The sequence below is a fragment of the Numenius arquata genome, chromosome 13 (assembly GCF_964106895.1).
Source record: "Numenius arquata chromosome 13, bNumArq3.hap1.1, whole genome shotgun sequence".
NCBI lineage: Eukaryota > Metazoa > Chordata > Aves > Charadriiformes > Scolopacidae > Numenius > Numenius arquata.
In genome coordinates this window covers 14,053,379-14,069,283 of record NC_133588.1, presented here as the reverse complement: position 1 = coordinate 14,069,283, position 15,905 = coordinate 14,053,379, and the positions used below count along the sequence as shown (strand labels likewise).

At 38.1% G+C, this 15,905-nt stretch overlaps 1 protein-coding gene across 1 annotated transcript in view; it reads left to right on the top strand.

Moving 5' to 3' along the window:
• Positions 1–15,905, top strand: part of CDH13 (cadherin 13) — a 488,113-nt gene that overhangs the window by 222,465 nt on the left and 249,743 nt on the right. The window contains exon 5 of the mRNA XM_074158160.1: positions 7,905–8,057. Coding sequence (XP_074014261.1) covers positions 7,905–8,057 — 153 coding nt within the window. The remainder of the gene's footprint in view (positions 1–7,904; positions 8,058–15,905) is intronic.

Genomic DNA, 15,905 nt, shown 5'->3' with positions numbered 1-15,905 from the left:
CTTCCATGCACAAGACATGAGCCATGGATTTGTTTCCTAGGGAACTAGTGACTGAGAAAAATCTATAATTAGATCTGTGGGTTGTTTGCTACAAATGGGAATTGGGTGCTAAGCAGGTTCTTGAAGTATCCAGAAGTAATACATAGACCTTGTGTAATAGAACCAAATTCTAAAAAATGCCCTTCATGATGGTATTTCTTTTTTAGTATCTTCAATTAAAATTTTTAAATACTTATATTCCTCTAGATTCATTTTAACTGCAAAATATTTTTTGAAAGTCAAGATTCAGCAGGTTGCTAGTTAAAGGAAAATAAAATTAGACATAATCTTCCAATAAATTTTTTCAAATTAAACCGATTCTTAATTTTCAAGAGAGGTTTTGGATAAATCATTCTCTCCAGCTCCATTTTTCTCACTTCACTGCTCCTATTCAGTTCCTCAGGTTGGCTCTGCAACTTCAGTGTCTCATTCCGCAGTTCCAGTTACTCTACCAGCTGGAAGTTCCCACTTAATCCAGATCTTGATTTCTTTCTTTGCTGCATGCACGGATCTAAAGATAACCTTTGTAGCTAAGTCCCATGGGCAGTAATTGTAGCTGCAGGGAGAGGAAGCAACTAGGTTTTTTGATATTCCCCAGACAACCCAGGCCAGCCTTCTCTAGACCTTATCAGCAGATTGCTTTCACCTGGGCACAGTGCAGCTGAGATGCTGCTGTGTTTCTTCCAGTCTAGTCCTGGGTCAGAGTGCCTTATGCTTTCTTGGATGCTGCAAAAGTGGCCTTGAGTAATAAATTAAGACTGATCATATTCAGAATAGATACTACTGTGAAATAGCTGGAAAAAGGTACTGTAAATTGACTCTCTTCTCCTCTATTCTCCCACTTCTTGTAGATTTAGCTACGTGTGGTGATTACACGTTATGTATTCTGTCCTATGTCCTGAATTTCTGCAATTAGAAACCATTAAATGTTGTAATGTCGGCTCTGCACTTCTGCCTTTTTAGATATATTTTTTTAAGGGCATCTTTTAAGTTCTTCATTTAATATTGTCAGATTTTTCCTAACAACTAACCGTAGCTTTTGAGCTATTCCATCTGGCTGTCACTCAAAAGACAGTGGTCCTCAAATTCCTTCAACTAACAGGGTTTGTTGCAAGTTAGTAGTTTAAGCAGCAATTAAAATATGGTGATTAAATGGCTACTAAAAGGCCAAATCAGCCAGTGAAATATCCAGGCCTTCTGTGACAAGGAATACTTCTAGGTCATTTTGCTCTGAGATTACGAAAAACTGGGTTTATAGATTCTGTGCTCTCACTAGGAGGAAATTGCTGTGTACTGAATCCAGAAGTTGCAGATATATATCTGAAACCCACTATTACTTAGGAAAATGGAAATGAAAATGATTTGTAATGAATCTTACTTTTTATAAATTAAAAGGAAGCTGAAGTATTACCTGCTACAAAAGATAATGCACAACTTGATGTCTTCATTGAATTACTTCGGCCTATGAGCAAATGCTCAGTTAGCTATTTATGTTACTTAAATCCTCAAATTTGGTGCAATGGTAGATGAAGCCTGCAGGCCCCAGTGCTGCAACCGGTTCTTCAAGGGGAATTGTTGCACCTCTGTACAGCTACAATAGCGAACCTCAAACTGAGGGGATCCACCGGTGCACAGGGCTTCCACAGGCATAAATTCATTTTGTTTAGTTTGGACACATGTGCATCCTACTGAATTTTCTAAAAGTTTATGTATAATTAAGATAAAAAGCCATTATGTTGAGATGATTTTTTTTGTTGAATATCAAATATCCTATTTGTGTTGATTATTCTAAAAAAGATCTCAAAAAATGAGCACTGGTGGTGAAACAACCATACTAGGTTTTAATATATTGTGTCATTTTCATACATTAAGATATTTTGCTGAAATATTTGTTTATGAAATTGATTAACCTTGGCAAATTTTAGAGTTGTTTTTATTATATTTACTAAAACATTGTATTTATAAGGAAACATATATAAAACATTGTATATATAAGGTAGTAATAGCTGGTATAGTAACTTCTACAGGAAGCACTCCAACAATACACTTAAATATACTGTCTGCATTTCAAGCAATATGAGTTCTATTTCCTTTGTGCATGTAAAGTTCTGAATATGGTACCTGACAAGTATTCATGCAGCTTTTTTGGGATTGCTTCAGGCAAGGAACTTTTGTACCATTTGCAGGTCCCAATTAGTCTTGCAAACATGGATCAAAAATATGCTAAAACTATATGCTTTTATTCTCACAATGTTGTTCCTAAATTTGACACTTCTGAAATGTTTTCTGTGACAAAGCTCATAGTTAAGATGCTAAAAAAAAAAAACCCTCTTGGAATATCGGTGTATGATTTTTCATTTTCATAATTAATTTCATTTCAACTCCTGAATTTTTTTTGTTCCCATGTTACATCTCTGACAGCTGGTATAAAATTTTGCACATTCAAGGTATGAGTACACCTGGTACAGGAAGTGTCTGTTTAAATATTTATATGATGTCTAAACAATTGGCCTAAACCATTCTTTTACTCTTGCAGAGTGATTAAAGGGAAAAATAGTTCACCTCTAAATAGTCCATGGATAAATTTGCTTCCTAGAAGGCTAGGGGAGGGGGGAAACATCAAAAACAAACAGAAGCCCACAAAATAAAAAGCACTCGAGAGAGAGTAACATTCTGAAATGCAAGTTACTGGGATATGAACCAAATATTCCTGTCTGAGGGTGGGATTTGTTTACTAACTCAAAAGTGAAGCTATTGTGATGCATCTCTAATTCAGATGGTGTCAAGAACTAAGAAGTTATGGGAGTGGTTGAGCAGACACTTCTTAAAGGATGAAACTGGTAAACTAGGATGGTGCTGTTAAGGACAGATTTGCTGGGGTTGCAGAACTGTAAAGTCTCTCTCTGGGGGTAGTGTGTTTTTTTGTACTTCTATTTCTCTTCTCTTGAGAACATTCTGATTTACTTTTGCGATAAACCCGTAACAACAGGGGGATCACATTGCTGAAATGAGTTTAGCTGGAAGGGATACATAATGTCAGCTGAAAAATAGCACTTGGTAAATATGTTCTGGCCATGGTTCAGGAAAAAACAGATTCTGTCAGCTAAGTAACATTCTATTTTCTTGAAAGTGTCTTTTAGTTGAGCAGAATCGTACAGTCTCTGCCTTTTGGGGGGAAAAATAAAAATAAAAAATACTGGTTTGTCTTGGGTGCTAGATATGTGGTCCTGACAAAGCTAGCATGGATCATTTCAGTTTTCAATATATTTTTTCTCCAATCTGCCTTGACATGGGAAAGTGTTATCAGGTGTGGGGAAGTGAGTAGTGTCTCAGTCTACATCTAATACTGCCCTTGGGGTCCCTGGTGAGGAAATAGCCTTCAAGAGTCTATATTATTGTGGGATGCTCAGCTGGCATCTATTCTGTCTATGCCACCTGCCCATGTAATGTCAAGGACCTTCTGAATTGTGAGATGGGAACAAGGGAAAATGAAATAAATAGAAACTGGGAGGCCAGATGAAGTGCACCTGCTTTATCTGTGTTCTTAGTAGGTGGATGCTTGGGTCTGCGCTACCTTAACTGGACCATTTCCTAAGAATTAAGAGTCTTTATATGCAACACACAGCCACTGTCATATGGTGCAGACATTTTCAATATTAGAACCTGCACTGAAGTTCCTAAAGCTGTGAGCAAATTACAGAAATAAGTGTTTCTGTCTGGGCTTCAAGTAGTAGTAACTGCAGAAAAGTCACTTACGTATTTTAGAAATGTAAAAATGACATCCCAAAGTAAACATGCCAGCAGAAATAATCTGGCCATGTTTTTTCTCAGCCAGTAAATTGGGAAAGCATCATTGTGTAAGTACATTGTAAGCTAGGAAATTTTCATATGAACAGTGCTGGGTTTATGACAGTATTCAGAATAGCAGTCTTGCCAGAGGAGATGTCAAACAATTGCCTTGTTCGTTCTTCCTTGCTCTTGTTGAAGCACCAAACCATATGGCAAATTAAGCCTGATTTTTATTAAACTTTTCATTGTACTAAGCTTAGTGTGAACTGGGAAATGCACTTTCTTTGAACTATGCAGCCATTATATAAGCATCTTATTTAGGAGATTAACATTCCTGGGAGTATGTAGCTCCCTCTTGTGGATAATTAAACATTTTAAAAAATCAAACTTCTGAAAATTACTTTTTGTGCGACCACCATTGCTCTTGAACAAATGATGCAGTGGTACATGGAGCATCTCTAACCTGGACTTCTTATTACTATATCAAGCATAAGTCGCTGTGCAATAACTAGATGCATAGATGGTTACAGTGTTGGTGGATAAGGGAAGAGTAACAGAAATCATCTATCTGTGCTAGTGCAAAGCATTTGACACTGTCCTGCACGACAACCTTGTCTCTAATTGGAGACACATGGATTTGATTGATGGCCCACTCGGTGGATAAGGAATTGGCTGGATAGTTGCACTCATAGAGTTGCGGTCAACAACTCAATGTCCAAGTGGAGACCAGTGACGAGTGGCATTCCTCAATAGTTGGGACTGGAACTGGTGCGGTTTAACATCTTTGTCAGAGACATGGACAGTGGGATAGAGTGGACCCTCACCAAGTTTGGTGACAACACCAAGCTGCGTGGTGCGGTTGACATGCTGGAGGGAAGGGATGCCATCCAGAGGGACCTGGACAGGCTTGAGAGGTGAGCCTGTGTTAACCTCATGAAGTTCAATCAGGTCAAGTGCTGCACCTGGGTTGGGGCAATCCCAAGCACAAATACAAGCTGGGCAGAAATTGAGAGCAGCCCTGAGAAAGACTTAGGGGTGTTGGTTGATGAGAAGCTCAACATGACCTGGCAATGTGTGCTCACAGCCCAGAAAGCCAACCATATCCTGGGCTGCATCAAAAGCAGCGTGGCCAGCAGGTTGAGGGAGGTGATTCTGCCCCTCTACTCTGCTCTTGTGATGCCCCATCTGGAGTACTGTGTCCAGCTCTGGGGCCCCCAGCATAAGAAGGACATCGACCTGTTGGAGTGGGTCCAGAGGAAGGCAATAAAGATGATCAGAGGGCTGGAGCACCTCTGCTGTGAGGACAGGCTGAGAGAGTTGGTGTTGTTCAGCCTGGAGAAGAGCAGATTCCGGGAGACCTTATAGCAGCCTTCCAGTAACTAAAGGGAGGCCTATGGGAAACATGGGGAGGGATTCTTTATCAGGGAGTAGAGCGATAGGATGAGGGGTAATGGTTTTAAACTGAAAGAGGGGAAATTTAGATTAGATATTAAGAAGAAATTCTTTACTGTGTGGATGGTGAGACACTGGAACAGGTTGCCTGGAGAAGTTGTGGATGCCCCATTGCTGGAGGTGTTCAAGACCAGGCTGGATGGGGCTTTGAGCAACCTGGTCTTATTGGAAGGTGTCCCTCCCCATGGCGGGGGAGTTAGAACTAGATGATCTTTAAGGTCCCTTCCAACCCAAACCATTCTGTTTCTGTGGATAAACAGATAAGAGAAGGGTCTGCACATACTTACACTGTGACTGTGACTGCTTCCTGAAGCTTTAAAAAAGCTGAATGGACATGTCCTGTCATTTAGAAAAAAAAAATCTGCTGTCTGCTAACTTTGGTCCTATACATTATATGCTGAAGAATGGTTTACAACTCAAGTGGGGAAAAGATATGGGATGTGTTGTAGCTCCAAGGAGTACGCATTTTTCAGGTACCACATGGGGATGTCTTGCCATCAAACTCAAGGTTAAGATCTTTGCCAGATTTGTAGTTGAGAGGAAATTTTCCCTCCAGTCAGATTTGCAGGGACCCTTATTACTATTATTATTACACTCCTGCCTTTCTGTCTAGTGTGGAGAAAGATCTGTATATGACTGACTGGATTTTTTTCTGATAAATTCCCTTGCACAGCCTATGATTTGTTTTGCTTTTTTTTCCGTGGCTTTTTACAGCTGGGGCATTTCACCTATACTACATCTTAAATTTGTCATAAACAGTTAGGTGATGTTTGATGGCTATGGTGGAAATGGCTGTTGTGTAGACATCTCTGAATTAGAGTTTTGCGCTGGCCTGTGGCTGACTTCAAGCCTTTCAAACCACTGTTCTTATATTGGATGGGAAGGTGCACTTGTCTTGTAATAAGTCTCAGAAATCAGGGCAGATGATAAATTAATCTTTTCCTTACGAAAGTGAGCAATGGTCATGACATCGCAAAATTGTAAGCATTGGTTTGTGTTAAGAAAAACACATATTTTTAGGCTAGATGTAAAAAATACCCGAGACTGGTCGAAAAATGAATTGAACAGCAGGGAACTTTACAGTAGGAACCATTAATTTTCAGTTTCATCACAAAACCTGAAGTTACAAAGTTACTTTGCCCTTTTGTCACCTGCAGTGTTGTCTGCCTCTGTGTTATGGCATGACATTCTCAAAAAATACACGAGAAGAAAACTTCATCCATTAGTGTTTCTGACTTGGAAGAGGAAGAAAAAAAAAGGTGAAACAGGTTTTTACTTTGAAATTTCTCCCTTCCCCAAAGGGTTTCAGAATTGAAACTTTATCTCTGAAAATGCTGATTTCCTATTTCATAACTTGTGGCAATTTTTTCTCAATTAAAATAAAGGAATAATGATTATGGCATTTAGTCAAAATCTCACTGCCCAGTAATCTGCAAACCAGTGTTGCTGAACCCACAGCAACAGGGCAACAAACATGTATTTCCTCAGGGACATTATTAACCACCCTGCATATTTATTTTCTCAAAATGGGAGCAGGTCCAGCTTTCGAAGGCCGCTTTTTCCCTTCCTCTTCCTGAGCTGTAATTCAAACCAGCATATAAATACTTGACTTAATGTTTCTGCGGAAATATTAATGATATAAAATTGCTAGAGACAAAAGAACATGAAACAGCAGAGGGAAGGAATGGTTTGACAAGATTGTCAGCCTTAAAGGGCAAGATTAATTTATAATCCTTCTAGATTCTGGTGTACAAATACAAATTTGCAAACCATGTAGTTTATAACAAACATTGTGTAGCTCTGCAAGTTTACATATGCTACTGTTGCTAATGTGAGACAGCCTTGAAATTGGATTTTTAGGGATTTTTTTCTTATGGGGGAATAAGGTGGTGATAGTAACAAGGAGTTTCCGTACACCCTTGTGTGTATATATATAAATATGAGCTTGGAAAGTGGAGGAATTCCAACTGTGTGACTAAGCAGAGTTCTGGGCAGGATACCCAGATATTTTCATGAGGAGCTTTTTCCCTTGATTTAAAATCCTGGGAAAAGAGGAGTGTGGAAGACAATGGCGGGGGGTGGAGCACAACGGACCAACCTTGAAAGTAGTCTATTTTGTAATGAATTTACAATGGCTAATAAAAGGGATTGACTGATTAGAAAATAACATGTGATGGCTATCTGGTATCGTAAGAGTTATTGTGAAATGTTATGCTTTATGCCAGTCATTGGAATATACCTTTTTTCTCTCTCTTTTTTTTTTTTTTTTTGTAAGTTTGTAGCTATTTTATCGATTTCACTGGAAAAAGAAGTAGAATTAAGTAAAATGTCAAGTTCTAAACATATAGTGAATAGAGTAGCACTGGAATAATAGAAGTTTTAAGGAGTGAAATAGAAGACAGTAAAGATGAGATAGGAACTGGCTAAGGACGAGTAGCTTTTCCAGGGTTTAACACAAGAATTGCACAGTGTTTGAATGATTGAATCATACTTTAGAGTTGTATATTATTGGTACAGAATATACCTTGACATTATGTAAAAGAATAAAACGGCTTATGTGGTTTTAGAATTATTTTAAAAGTTTTTAAAATATGGCCTGTAACTTCGTGTTTTCTGCCCTGTAGGTCATCAGCAGTGAAGGGACAGAGGGAGCAAAGTTTCGACTCTCTGGCAAGGGAGTAGATCAAGACCCAAAAGGAATTTTTAGAATCAATGAGATCAGTGGGGATGTCTCCGTGACCCGAGCCCTTGATAGAGAAGCAATTGCCAATTATGAGGTGAGTGCTCATAGCAATAGGATCTCTGCTTCTGTGGTGATAATATATGGTTTTGAATCTGCATTTGGTTTTTGGGCTGCAATTATTGGACACTAAATTGTGGGTACTGTCGTATAAAATTTCCAGAAGAAGCATTTGTCCTTTGGAAATGGTAAATGTGTTTATTTTTACATGCAATCGAAACTCTGTTCTGCTTTCTGCGTGCAATTTCTGTCATTTATCTTTAGTAGAAATACCGTCTGAACATCGTGTGTGCATTTGTTTGTGAATACAAAATTATGTTTGGACAAAAGGAGATCTTTTGGGGAAGTTGCCACTAAGGTACTATATGGTTATACTTTTTCTTTCTTATTGTCAAGCTGTCAATGGAATATACTATTCAACTCCGGTTTTAGTAATGGATACCTTTTAATAGAGATAAAGAAGATTCTTTTATTATGAAAATGTTAGCAGATACATCTCTCAGATGTATGTCTCCTACAAAGATTTTACTAAAGATTCCTCTCTTTATCCATAAATGCTATGTTTCTCCCCATTGAAATTCTAACAAATATTCTCTGAAATCTGCAAAATAACTGCACCACAATGTCCTGAAATGCATAGTATAAATAGAGGATCTGTCAATTCATGTTTTCTGTCTAGCTGTTGAAATGTGCAGTCAGATAAATTGTGTCTGGCCACGTTGACACAGATGAGCAGCAGAATTCAAATGCTAAATGGTTTTGTACCAGAAGTGGTACACTTGCATGTTGCCACTTGTGCCACAGCATGGGGGACTGTCCTCCGTATCCTGGTGCAGCAGGGAGCGCGTGGTACTCCAGGCCATGTGGGGCACAGGCTCTGGTGACAGTTCTGGCTGCCACCCCTGACCTCTTTGTTCTGTCTTCTGCTGTGTAATAATCAATTCTTGTATGTTCAGTGCTGTTTCTCTCCTCCTCTGGAAGAGTTTGCCAGTTAGATGACTAGTCATACTTGCTCAAACAGCACTGCTAAAATTTACCATATGTTGGCTTTCAACACTTAAACATCTATTTCCCATCCAGGTCTACAGTGAAATGTATGTTAACCACTTGCATAGGATTTATGGTAGTTACTGATGTCCTTCTTAAAAGAAAAGCATTGCAGTTTCTCTTTTTAACACTGTTCCTTGTCTTCATTTACCAGCTGTTTCTAATTTTATCAGCGGCTTTCCACCTTAACATGTTCAAGTATAAACCTTGAATATTTTTTTACTGGAAAATCATAGTAGTCTTTTCAACCTAATGCATCAAACCACAAATGGCCCTCCTATCTGATCTGCCACGGTATACACTTAAGACAAAAACATTTCCCTAGAGGAGCCTTTTTGAAGCAATGCAAGTTATATACAAATAGTGCAGTGTAGCAGATTATCCAGAGTGATGCGAATGTATATCCTAATAGGCTGTAGTGCTTTTTAACCTGTTATATAGCACTCTGCTCAGCATGCTCACTGGCATCCTGTTGAGCAAACTGTAGCTGAAAAGTTCTGTAGGAGAACCCTCAACTTGATTAGTCTGTCTTTGAATCCAGCCCGTTGTTTTCCAATAAAGATGTATCATGGTGTCAGGAAGGAAGCAGGATATTCTCCTTGATTTCCTTGGTATACCGTAAGATGAATTACCTGAAAGACATTTAAATTTCTGTCAAAAGTGTTTTTGTTTTCTGTTTTTGTTTGAGTTCCCCCCCTGCCCAGTATTGATGTCCTGAAAGAAAAAGTTCAAAGTAAAGGGCAAACAAGGAAAGAAGAGATCTCCATGAAAAAATACAAGTTCTTTGCAAGCCATCATACTACCAAGTGTATAATCACTGGAGGGGAAGGATAAAAAGACGAAATCTGTTTGAATCCTTCCAGTTATACAGAGGGCTGCTGTGCACGAGCACTGATTTATTTCCTATGCTTACTGCATATATACTCAAGGGACGAGAATTAAAAAAATGTTAATAGGGCACAAAACAGAGCTTTGGTGATCACAGTATTTCATAGAACTTTGCAGTTTTTACCATCTGTGTGCCTCAAAATGTTTTAAATTAGCTAAGAATATTTTCTATTGTAAAAATTCATTGTTGTTTCTGTCATTGAATGTTTGAAATTCTGCTTTTTGCTGCCCTTTCTCCTGGAGGAATACTGAAAAACTTGTAGGGGTTTTACTGTATATTCATTACAAGAGAAACATGATTAAATTAGAGGAATACTGAATTCTACTCAGACAATTGTTGATTGTCTGAGTTAATCGTCTCTTATTAAAAATACTGTTTAAATATTTATTTTTTTTTAGTAAAGGATAGAAAATATTTTAAAATAGAGTGAAAAAAAATATGTCTGAGGTCCAGGGCCTGCTAGTGTATTTGGTGGAGCCCATTTGCATGGCAGTTGTGTTTTCAGATGAGTTTAGAATTTGTTTGTTAGCAAAATAAACTCAAGTTGGCAAGAGGAACATAAAGCAGCTACATTAATGACAACCTACTACTCCACTCCTCAGAAAAGACTTATTTATCTGCTTGATTTGAGAGTTTATTTTTATGAAATCATTTATGAAATTTTAAATTGTTCAAAAATAAGCAAGTGTGTGAAATTCCATCAAAATATCGATGTCGGGGCGATTAAATGCCATAGTAATTCTGATCAAATCACGCATTTGAAAATGTGATGGTTTTTGTTGAGAAAATGAATTTGTGCCAGAGGAGGTTGGGTGAGACAGCAAAAGTCCAAAACCCACTACATTGAAATGAGTCTTTAGTGATTTTTTTTTTTTTTTTCTCATATCTGTGGAACTATGCTAATGAAATTGTGTTTGCCGACGGAAGAAGGTAGATGCTTCTGATGTGTTTGTGCCTGTAACTTTGCGGGGTGCCTCCATAAACGTCAGAGAATGCCAGTCGGCTTCAGTTTTAAGCGAAAGCTGTTTATAAAGAAGAGCGAATGGATGTAAGGATGTTGTTATGCCCAGCAAAGACAGAATGTTTTAGAAAAGTGTGCAGTAATTGCTTTTTTCTTCTAAAGAGGTTTGATAAAGAGCGTCCTGACAGGAATTTTCTGGGTCAGAGTAAACTAGTGGATTTACATTGAATGGTTTTATTCTGGGGCTTGCTACAGCCTGCGATGAAACTACTAAATGATGCTCTAAAGAAAGGGCTTAAGCAGAATATGGGCATAATATTGAATTGTTTCTGGGCTGGTGAGATAAACAGGTAGCCTAAAGCCCCTATTTAGTGAGACCAAAAGGTGTGCAATTGTACAAATACGCTCTCAAAAATAATGTCTCTGGTTTTGTCTCAAACCTTGAATAAATAAGACTAGTTGGAAATTTCAGACAATGGCAAATCATTTATTTAGTGTTTAAAAGTGCAGATGTCTAAAAACAGATGAAGGAACTTAGTGGGGAGACTTAAGATGGATTTTCTAGTCCAAATCAGTAAGGTGTACACCAGAAATTGACAATAATCTGTGCAATTCTGAATTCACTTCAGATCCATAGTCTTTTCTGATTCCAGCAGAGCAGAAATATTAGTGGCTTTTCAGTTGCATCTTTTAGCCAAAAAGTAATCAAGTGCTTCTAAAAAGAGCTGCAATAACAAAACTACAGGATTCTAATGAAGTTGGAAGTCGAGTTGTGCTAAGTGTTGTTAAAAGACCAGTGAATTGGGAAACAAAGGTTGAAATAGAGAGCCAGTGAAGACTGGCTGAAAAACACTGCTAATGGGGTAATCTGTTAATTAAAAACACTGAGCTCATTTTCAAAACCTCACATTTACATAGATAATGTATTCCTAGGCAGAATGCTTTCATGCAAGTAAAAGCAGGAGGAGTTGCATATATTGATTACTGTGGCCACAATGACAAAAATTGCTAAGTTAAAGAACTATGTTTTGTTCTTTACGCAAAGTTAGGTAGGCTCAGAAGAAATGGGAACAGTATTCCATTAACTTTTTTACAGTTAACGCATGAGATTTTGGTTAGGCATTCCTTGGGTACCGGACAAAGCCTGAAGTTATATAAACTTGTTTCCCGTCACTTATTGCTGCTTGTAATCCCTGCAGCAGCAAAACCCAGTTCTGTAACGTTTTAAGCATCAGTCAATGGGAGGGGCTTTCAATTGGATCTCAAGAGTTTAAAGGTTGTTGCCATCGTTGATGGGCTTTTTCATAACTGCTTGCCAAATGTAAATATGTGTGGAAGAGAATTAGTCAGAAAGTGATCCTTTGCAAGCATGAAATGAAGAAGCTTGATAAAACTATCCAGCGACAGTGCACAAATTAAAGCTGTGACCAAATTTACCTAGGCAATTTGAACTGTTAATGAAGAGTTAGTTTTAATTATTTTTTAAGTGAAGAACTTATTTGCTTTAGAAAATACTTAACAAGCAGAGGTGTGAAATCAGCTTTCAGCTTCTTTTATAATGACAGATCACACTTCTGTGAAAGGATGAGACAGACTGAGATATTTAGAAAACTTATGTTAGTAGGACTGAAAAGCAAATTAGGAGTGTTCGGTCTACGTAGTATTGTAGACACAGGTAGACGGAGAACAGGCTAAATAATTCGGACCAATCAACAGCAGCCGAATCTCTAGTGTGAACTGCTTCAATTTGGATGACATGACACTTGTTTCTGTGACTGGGGCAAATGTTTAGGGTGATGCTGCAGTCCTAATGGACTCTATTTCTGTGCTTAGTATAGACAAAATAGTGGAAATGCTTCGCAATCATGAGGAAAACTAGCTTGGTCAGGGCCCAAGGAGTATTTTGTGAGAAAGATTTTTAAGTACTTGAATGCATTTTTGCAGATACTGAAAGTATTACGGTAGCAAAAAGCTAGAAGTGAACAGCTGTAATTTATCCTGTACAGAAGAACGGATTTCTCTTCTGTGTAAGTCCATTTTAGTGCAACCACATCCTTTTCAGGGTGATTTATCAGACCATCATACTGAATCTCTGCAATATGCAGTGTGGAGATACACAGGGGGCACACAGAAGCATGCTTCTCTTTGAGAAGGAAAGCCACAAACTTGCTTCTAACTTCAAGACTGGTCAAAGCTGTATTTTAATCTTGGTTATCTCCACTGGCAGAATTGTCTGAAGTGTGATCTGCTCTGTCTTGAGCTGAAACCAGTTGATGGGGAATGTCAGATCTCAGTCATCTCCCACTAATATCCTGAAAAAAAAAGAAAGCACTCAGCCTTCCATGGGAGGAGGAGTTTGGTCTTGTAGAGATGTAAATTTCGGTTAAAAGGGCTTAATTAATTAAAACATCAGTAAAGCATCACAGGGAAAACCTGATAAAATACTGGTGCTCCCAAACTGCATCTGTTACATCCCAAAAGCTTGGAATAACGGCAAAAGTACAAACTTTCAGGTAGGAATCCTGATTATTTAGCAAGGAGAAAAGAAAGAAAATGTCACTAAAAAAAAAAAAAAAGAGTTCTTGTGTAGCTTTTGGATATGATTATTAATAAGCTAGAAACATTTATATAAATGAGCTGCAGTTAGATCAACTGACGCATAGCTGAAAATTCTGGCAGTGGAAAAGATATCTGTAGCATGTTACATCGATATGTAGAGAGAGCATGAGATTTTATGTGTTTTTTTTCTATATATTTACTTATATATTCGGTAATGTGTTCACAGGTTGGGGCACCAGGTAAATTCAGAGAGGACTATTTTGAATTAATGTCGTATGTTGACTATAGAGAGAGAAATTAACGTTGACTGGGAAAGTGCCATTAGGTTGTTGCCTGGGAACATTACTTGAAATTTAGCTATCCCTACATGGACTTTTCAGTGAGCAAGCTGATGACAACACCTGTGCAAAAGAGGCAAAACTCATCACTGTGAATGCTAAAAATAATGAATTGCTATAGGTAGGATCTCAGAAACACATGGGTAGCCTCTTGAAAAAACATCAAATTCCTTCTGCCGTGACTGCACGTGGGGGAGCTGCAGACTGTTCCCTGTCCTGGGGTAGGCGGAATAATCTTAACCTAGCACAGGGACTTACGTCTCAGCGGTTACACTCCTGTTCATATAATAGTCACGGACTGTAATTTCTATAAACCCATGTTAGCACAGCATCAGCCTTAGCATCAGAAATCGGTCAATTCACAGTTGAAACTCAGTTATACTGGTATTACTCCAAAATAGGCATTTTCATTTAGGAAGAGGAAATCAACTCTCCTTTTATATCAGAATCCCTTCTGCTTCTACAAGCCTTGAAGGTGCAAGATGCAGGAAGTTCAGACAATCTGCTCTGGAGGTAACATTACTCTGTTATTACACTCCTTCCTGAAACTTTCACTGTGGTCAAAAGTTTTGGAGCTGCGAAGTTTCACTGCTGTTGATGGTGTGTTATGTTGATGTAATGTGCCTGTGACCACCTGTGTTCTGTTACTGGTAGAGAACTCCATCAGTTATAAAACCTGCTCCCTCAGCAACACCTTTATTCCAGTGCAACTTCTCAGCATAGCCTGGCTGAGATGCCTTGAATGAATTTAAGGTGCTTGATATGAGGCTCTGTATATCTCTGTCTCTCATTAACAAGCAACTGTTGGTGCCTGTAATCTCCAATAAAGCATTCAGTCCCTAAAATAGCATTAAGCTATGGACAACTCTAGGAATCTTATGGAAACTTGTTCTTTGTTCTGACAATATGGACTTGGTACTGAACTTTGTTTCTGACGTGATTGTTCACAACTTAGCACTGCTTTTACTTGTATGGGAAAAGGGTGAAGTAAGTGAATCTGTCAGCCTAAAAAAACACTGTTCATCTAAAAACTAAGAGTGATGGATTAGTCCAAAATTTGTTGTTTCCTGTTCTTCTTTAACAAATGGATTTAGACATAGCAGGCATTTTTTTAAGATGCCATAAATTGGAGAAAAACAGGTATTGTTTCTTAAAACATAATTAGTATTTCTTTAATCTTTTTTTTTTTTCACTGAGATTATGAAATGCCAATATTAAGTATTAACAAATACTTCATCAAGCCTGGATGCAGAAATGCAACAACAGAAACAAACCCAGCAGAAGCAAAGGTCTGGATTTTTCAGTGAGATATGTAGGGGCAGACTCCTGAATTCATGGGGAACTTCTCAGCGTCGATTTTTTACCAAGGGCAAAAACAAGGTGGTCACCATAACTGTGTGCATAAATCAAATATTTGAGCACATAAATTTTACACAGAGTCACATTTCTTAAAAGTACAGTTTAAATAATTGCTTACACAGCTGGGATATAAATGGGATTTTGAACTACTGGAAATATCTCTCTTTCTCCCAAGGTTGGTTTATGGGATAAAAAGAACCTGACAGGAAATGAAGTTAAAATTCATGTTATTTTTATGTATATTCTCCCATTTTGTCTTGGGGGAACAAGATATCTAGTTTATATAAACTCTCTAATTTACCATATCTTGTTCATTTTTACTGTAAATAGTCTACTCAATACATACTGTAGATCTTAATGTTATGAGATATCAGCAGGGTACTGTGATTCATTTCAGAAGCCACCAGCATCCTCGTATCATTTATGTGGAAAGCATACAAAAGTCAACAGTTAGTTTTGTTGGAGGGCATATGCTTTATTCTTAGATCTAACTGCTTGCATGGCTTTGACATTCCTGCTGTTCCACAGCTCTGCCGTGTCATTTGTAGGAGGAAGAGAGTGAAGTTTCATTAAAGGGAAAAATCGGCAAAGGTTTGTGTATAACCTGTAACTGTCAAGACAAGGCAGTGGGCTTGGATTTCCATGCTAAAAATAAGCCAAACTCCAAACACCAGGCAAAATTAGTATTTTCTCATTGAGAGTGGGAGGTGGAAATGCACAGCAGTAAGAAAG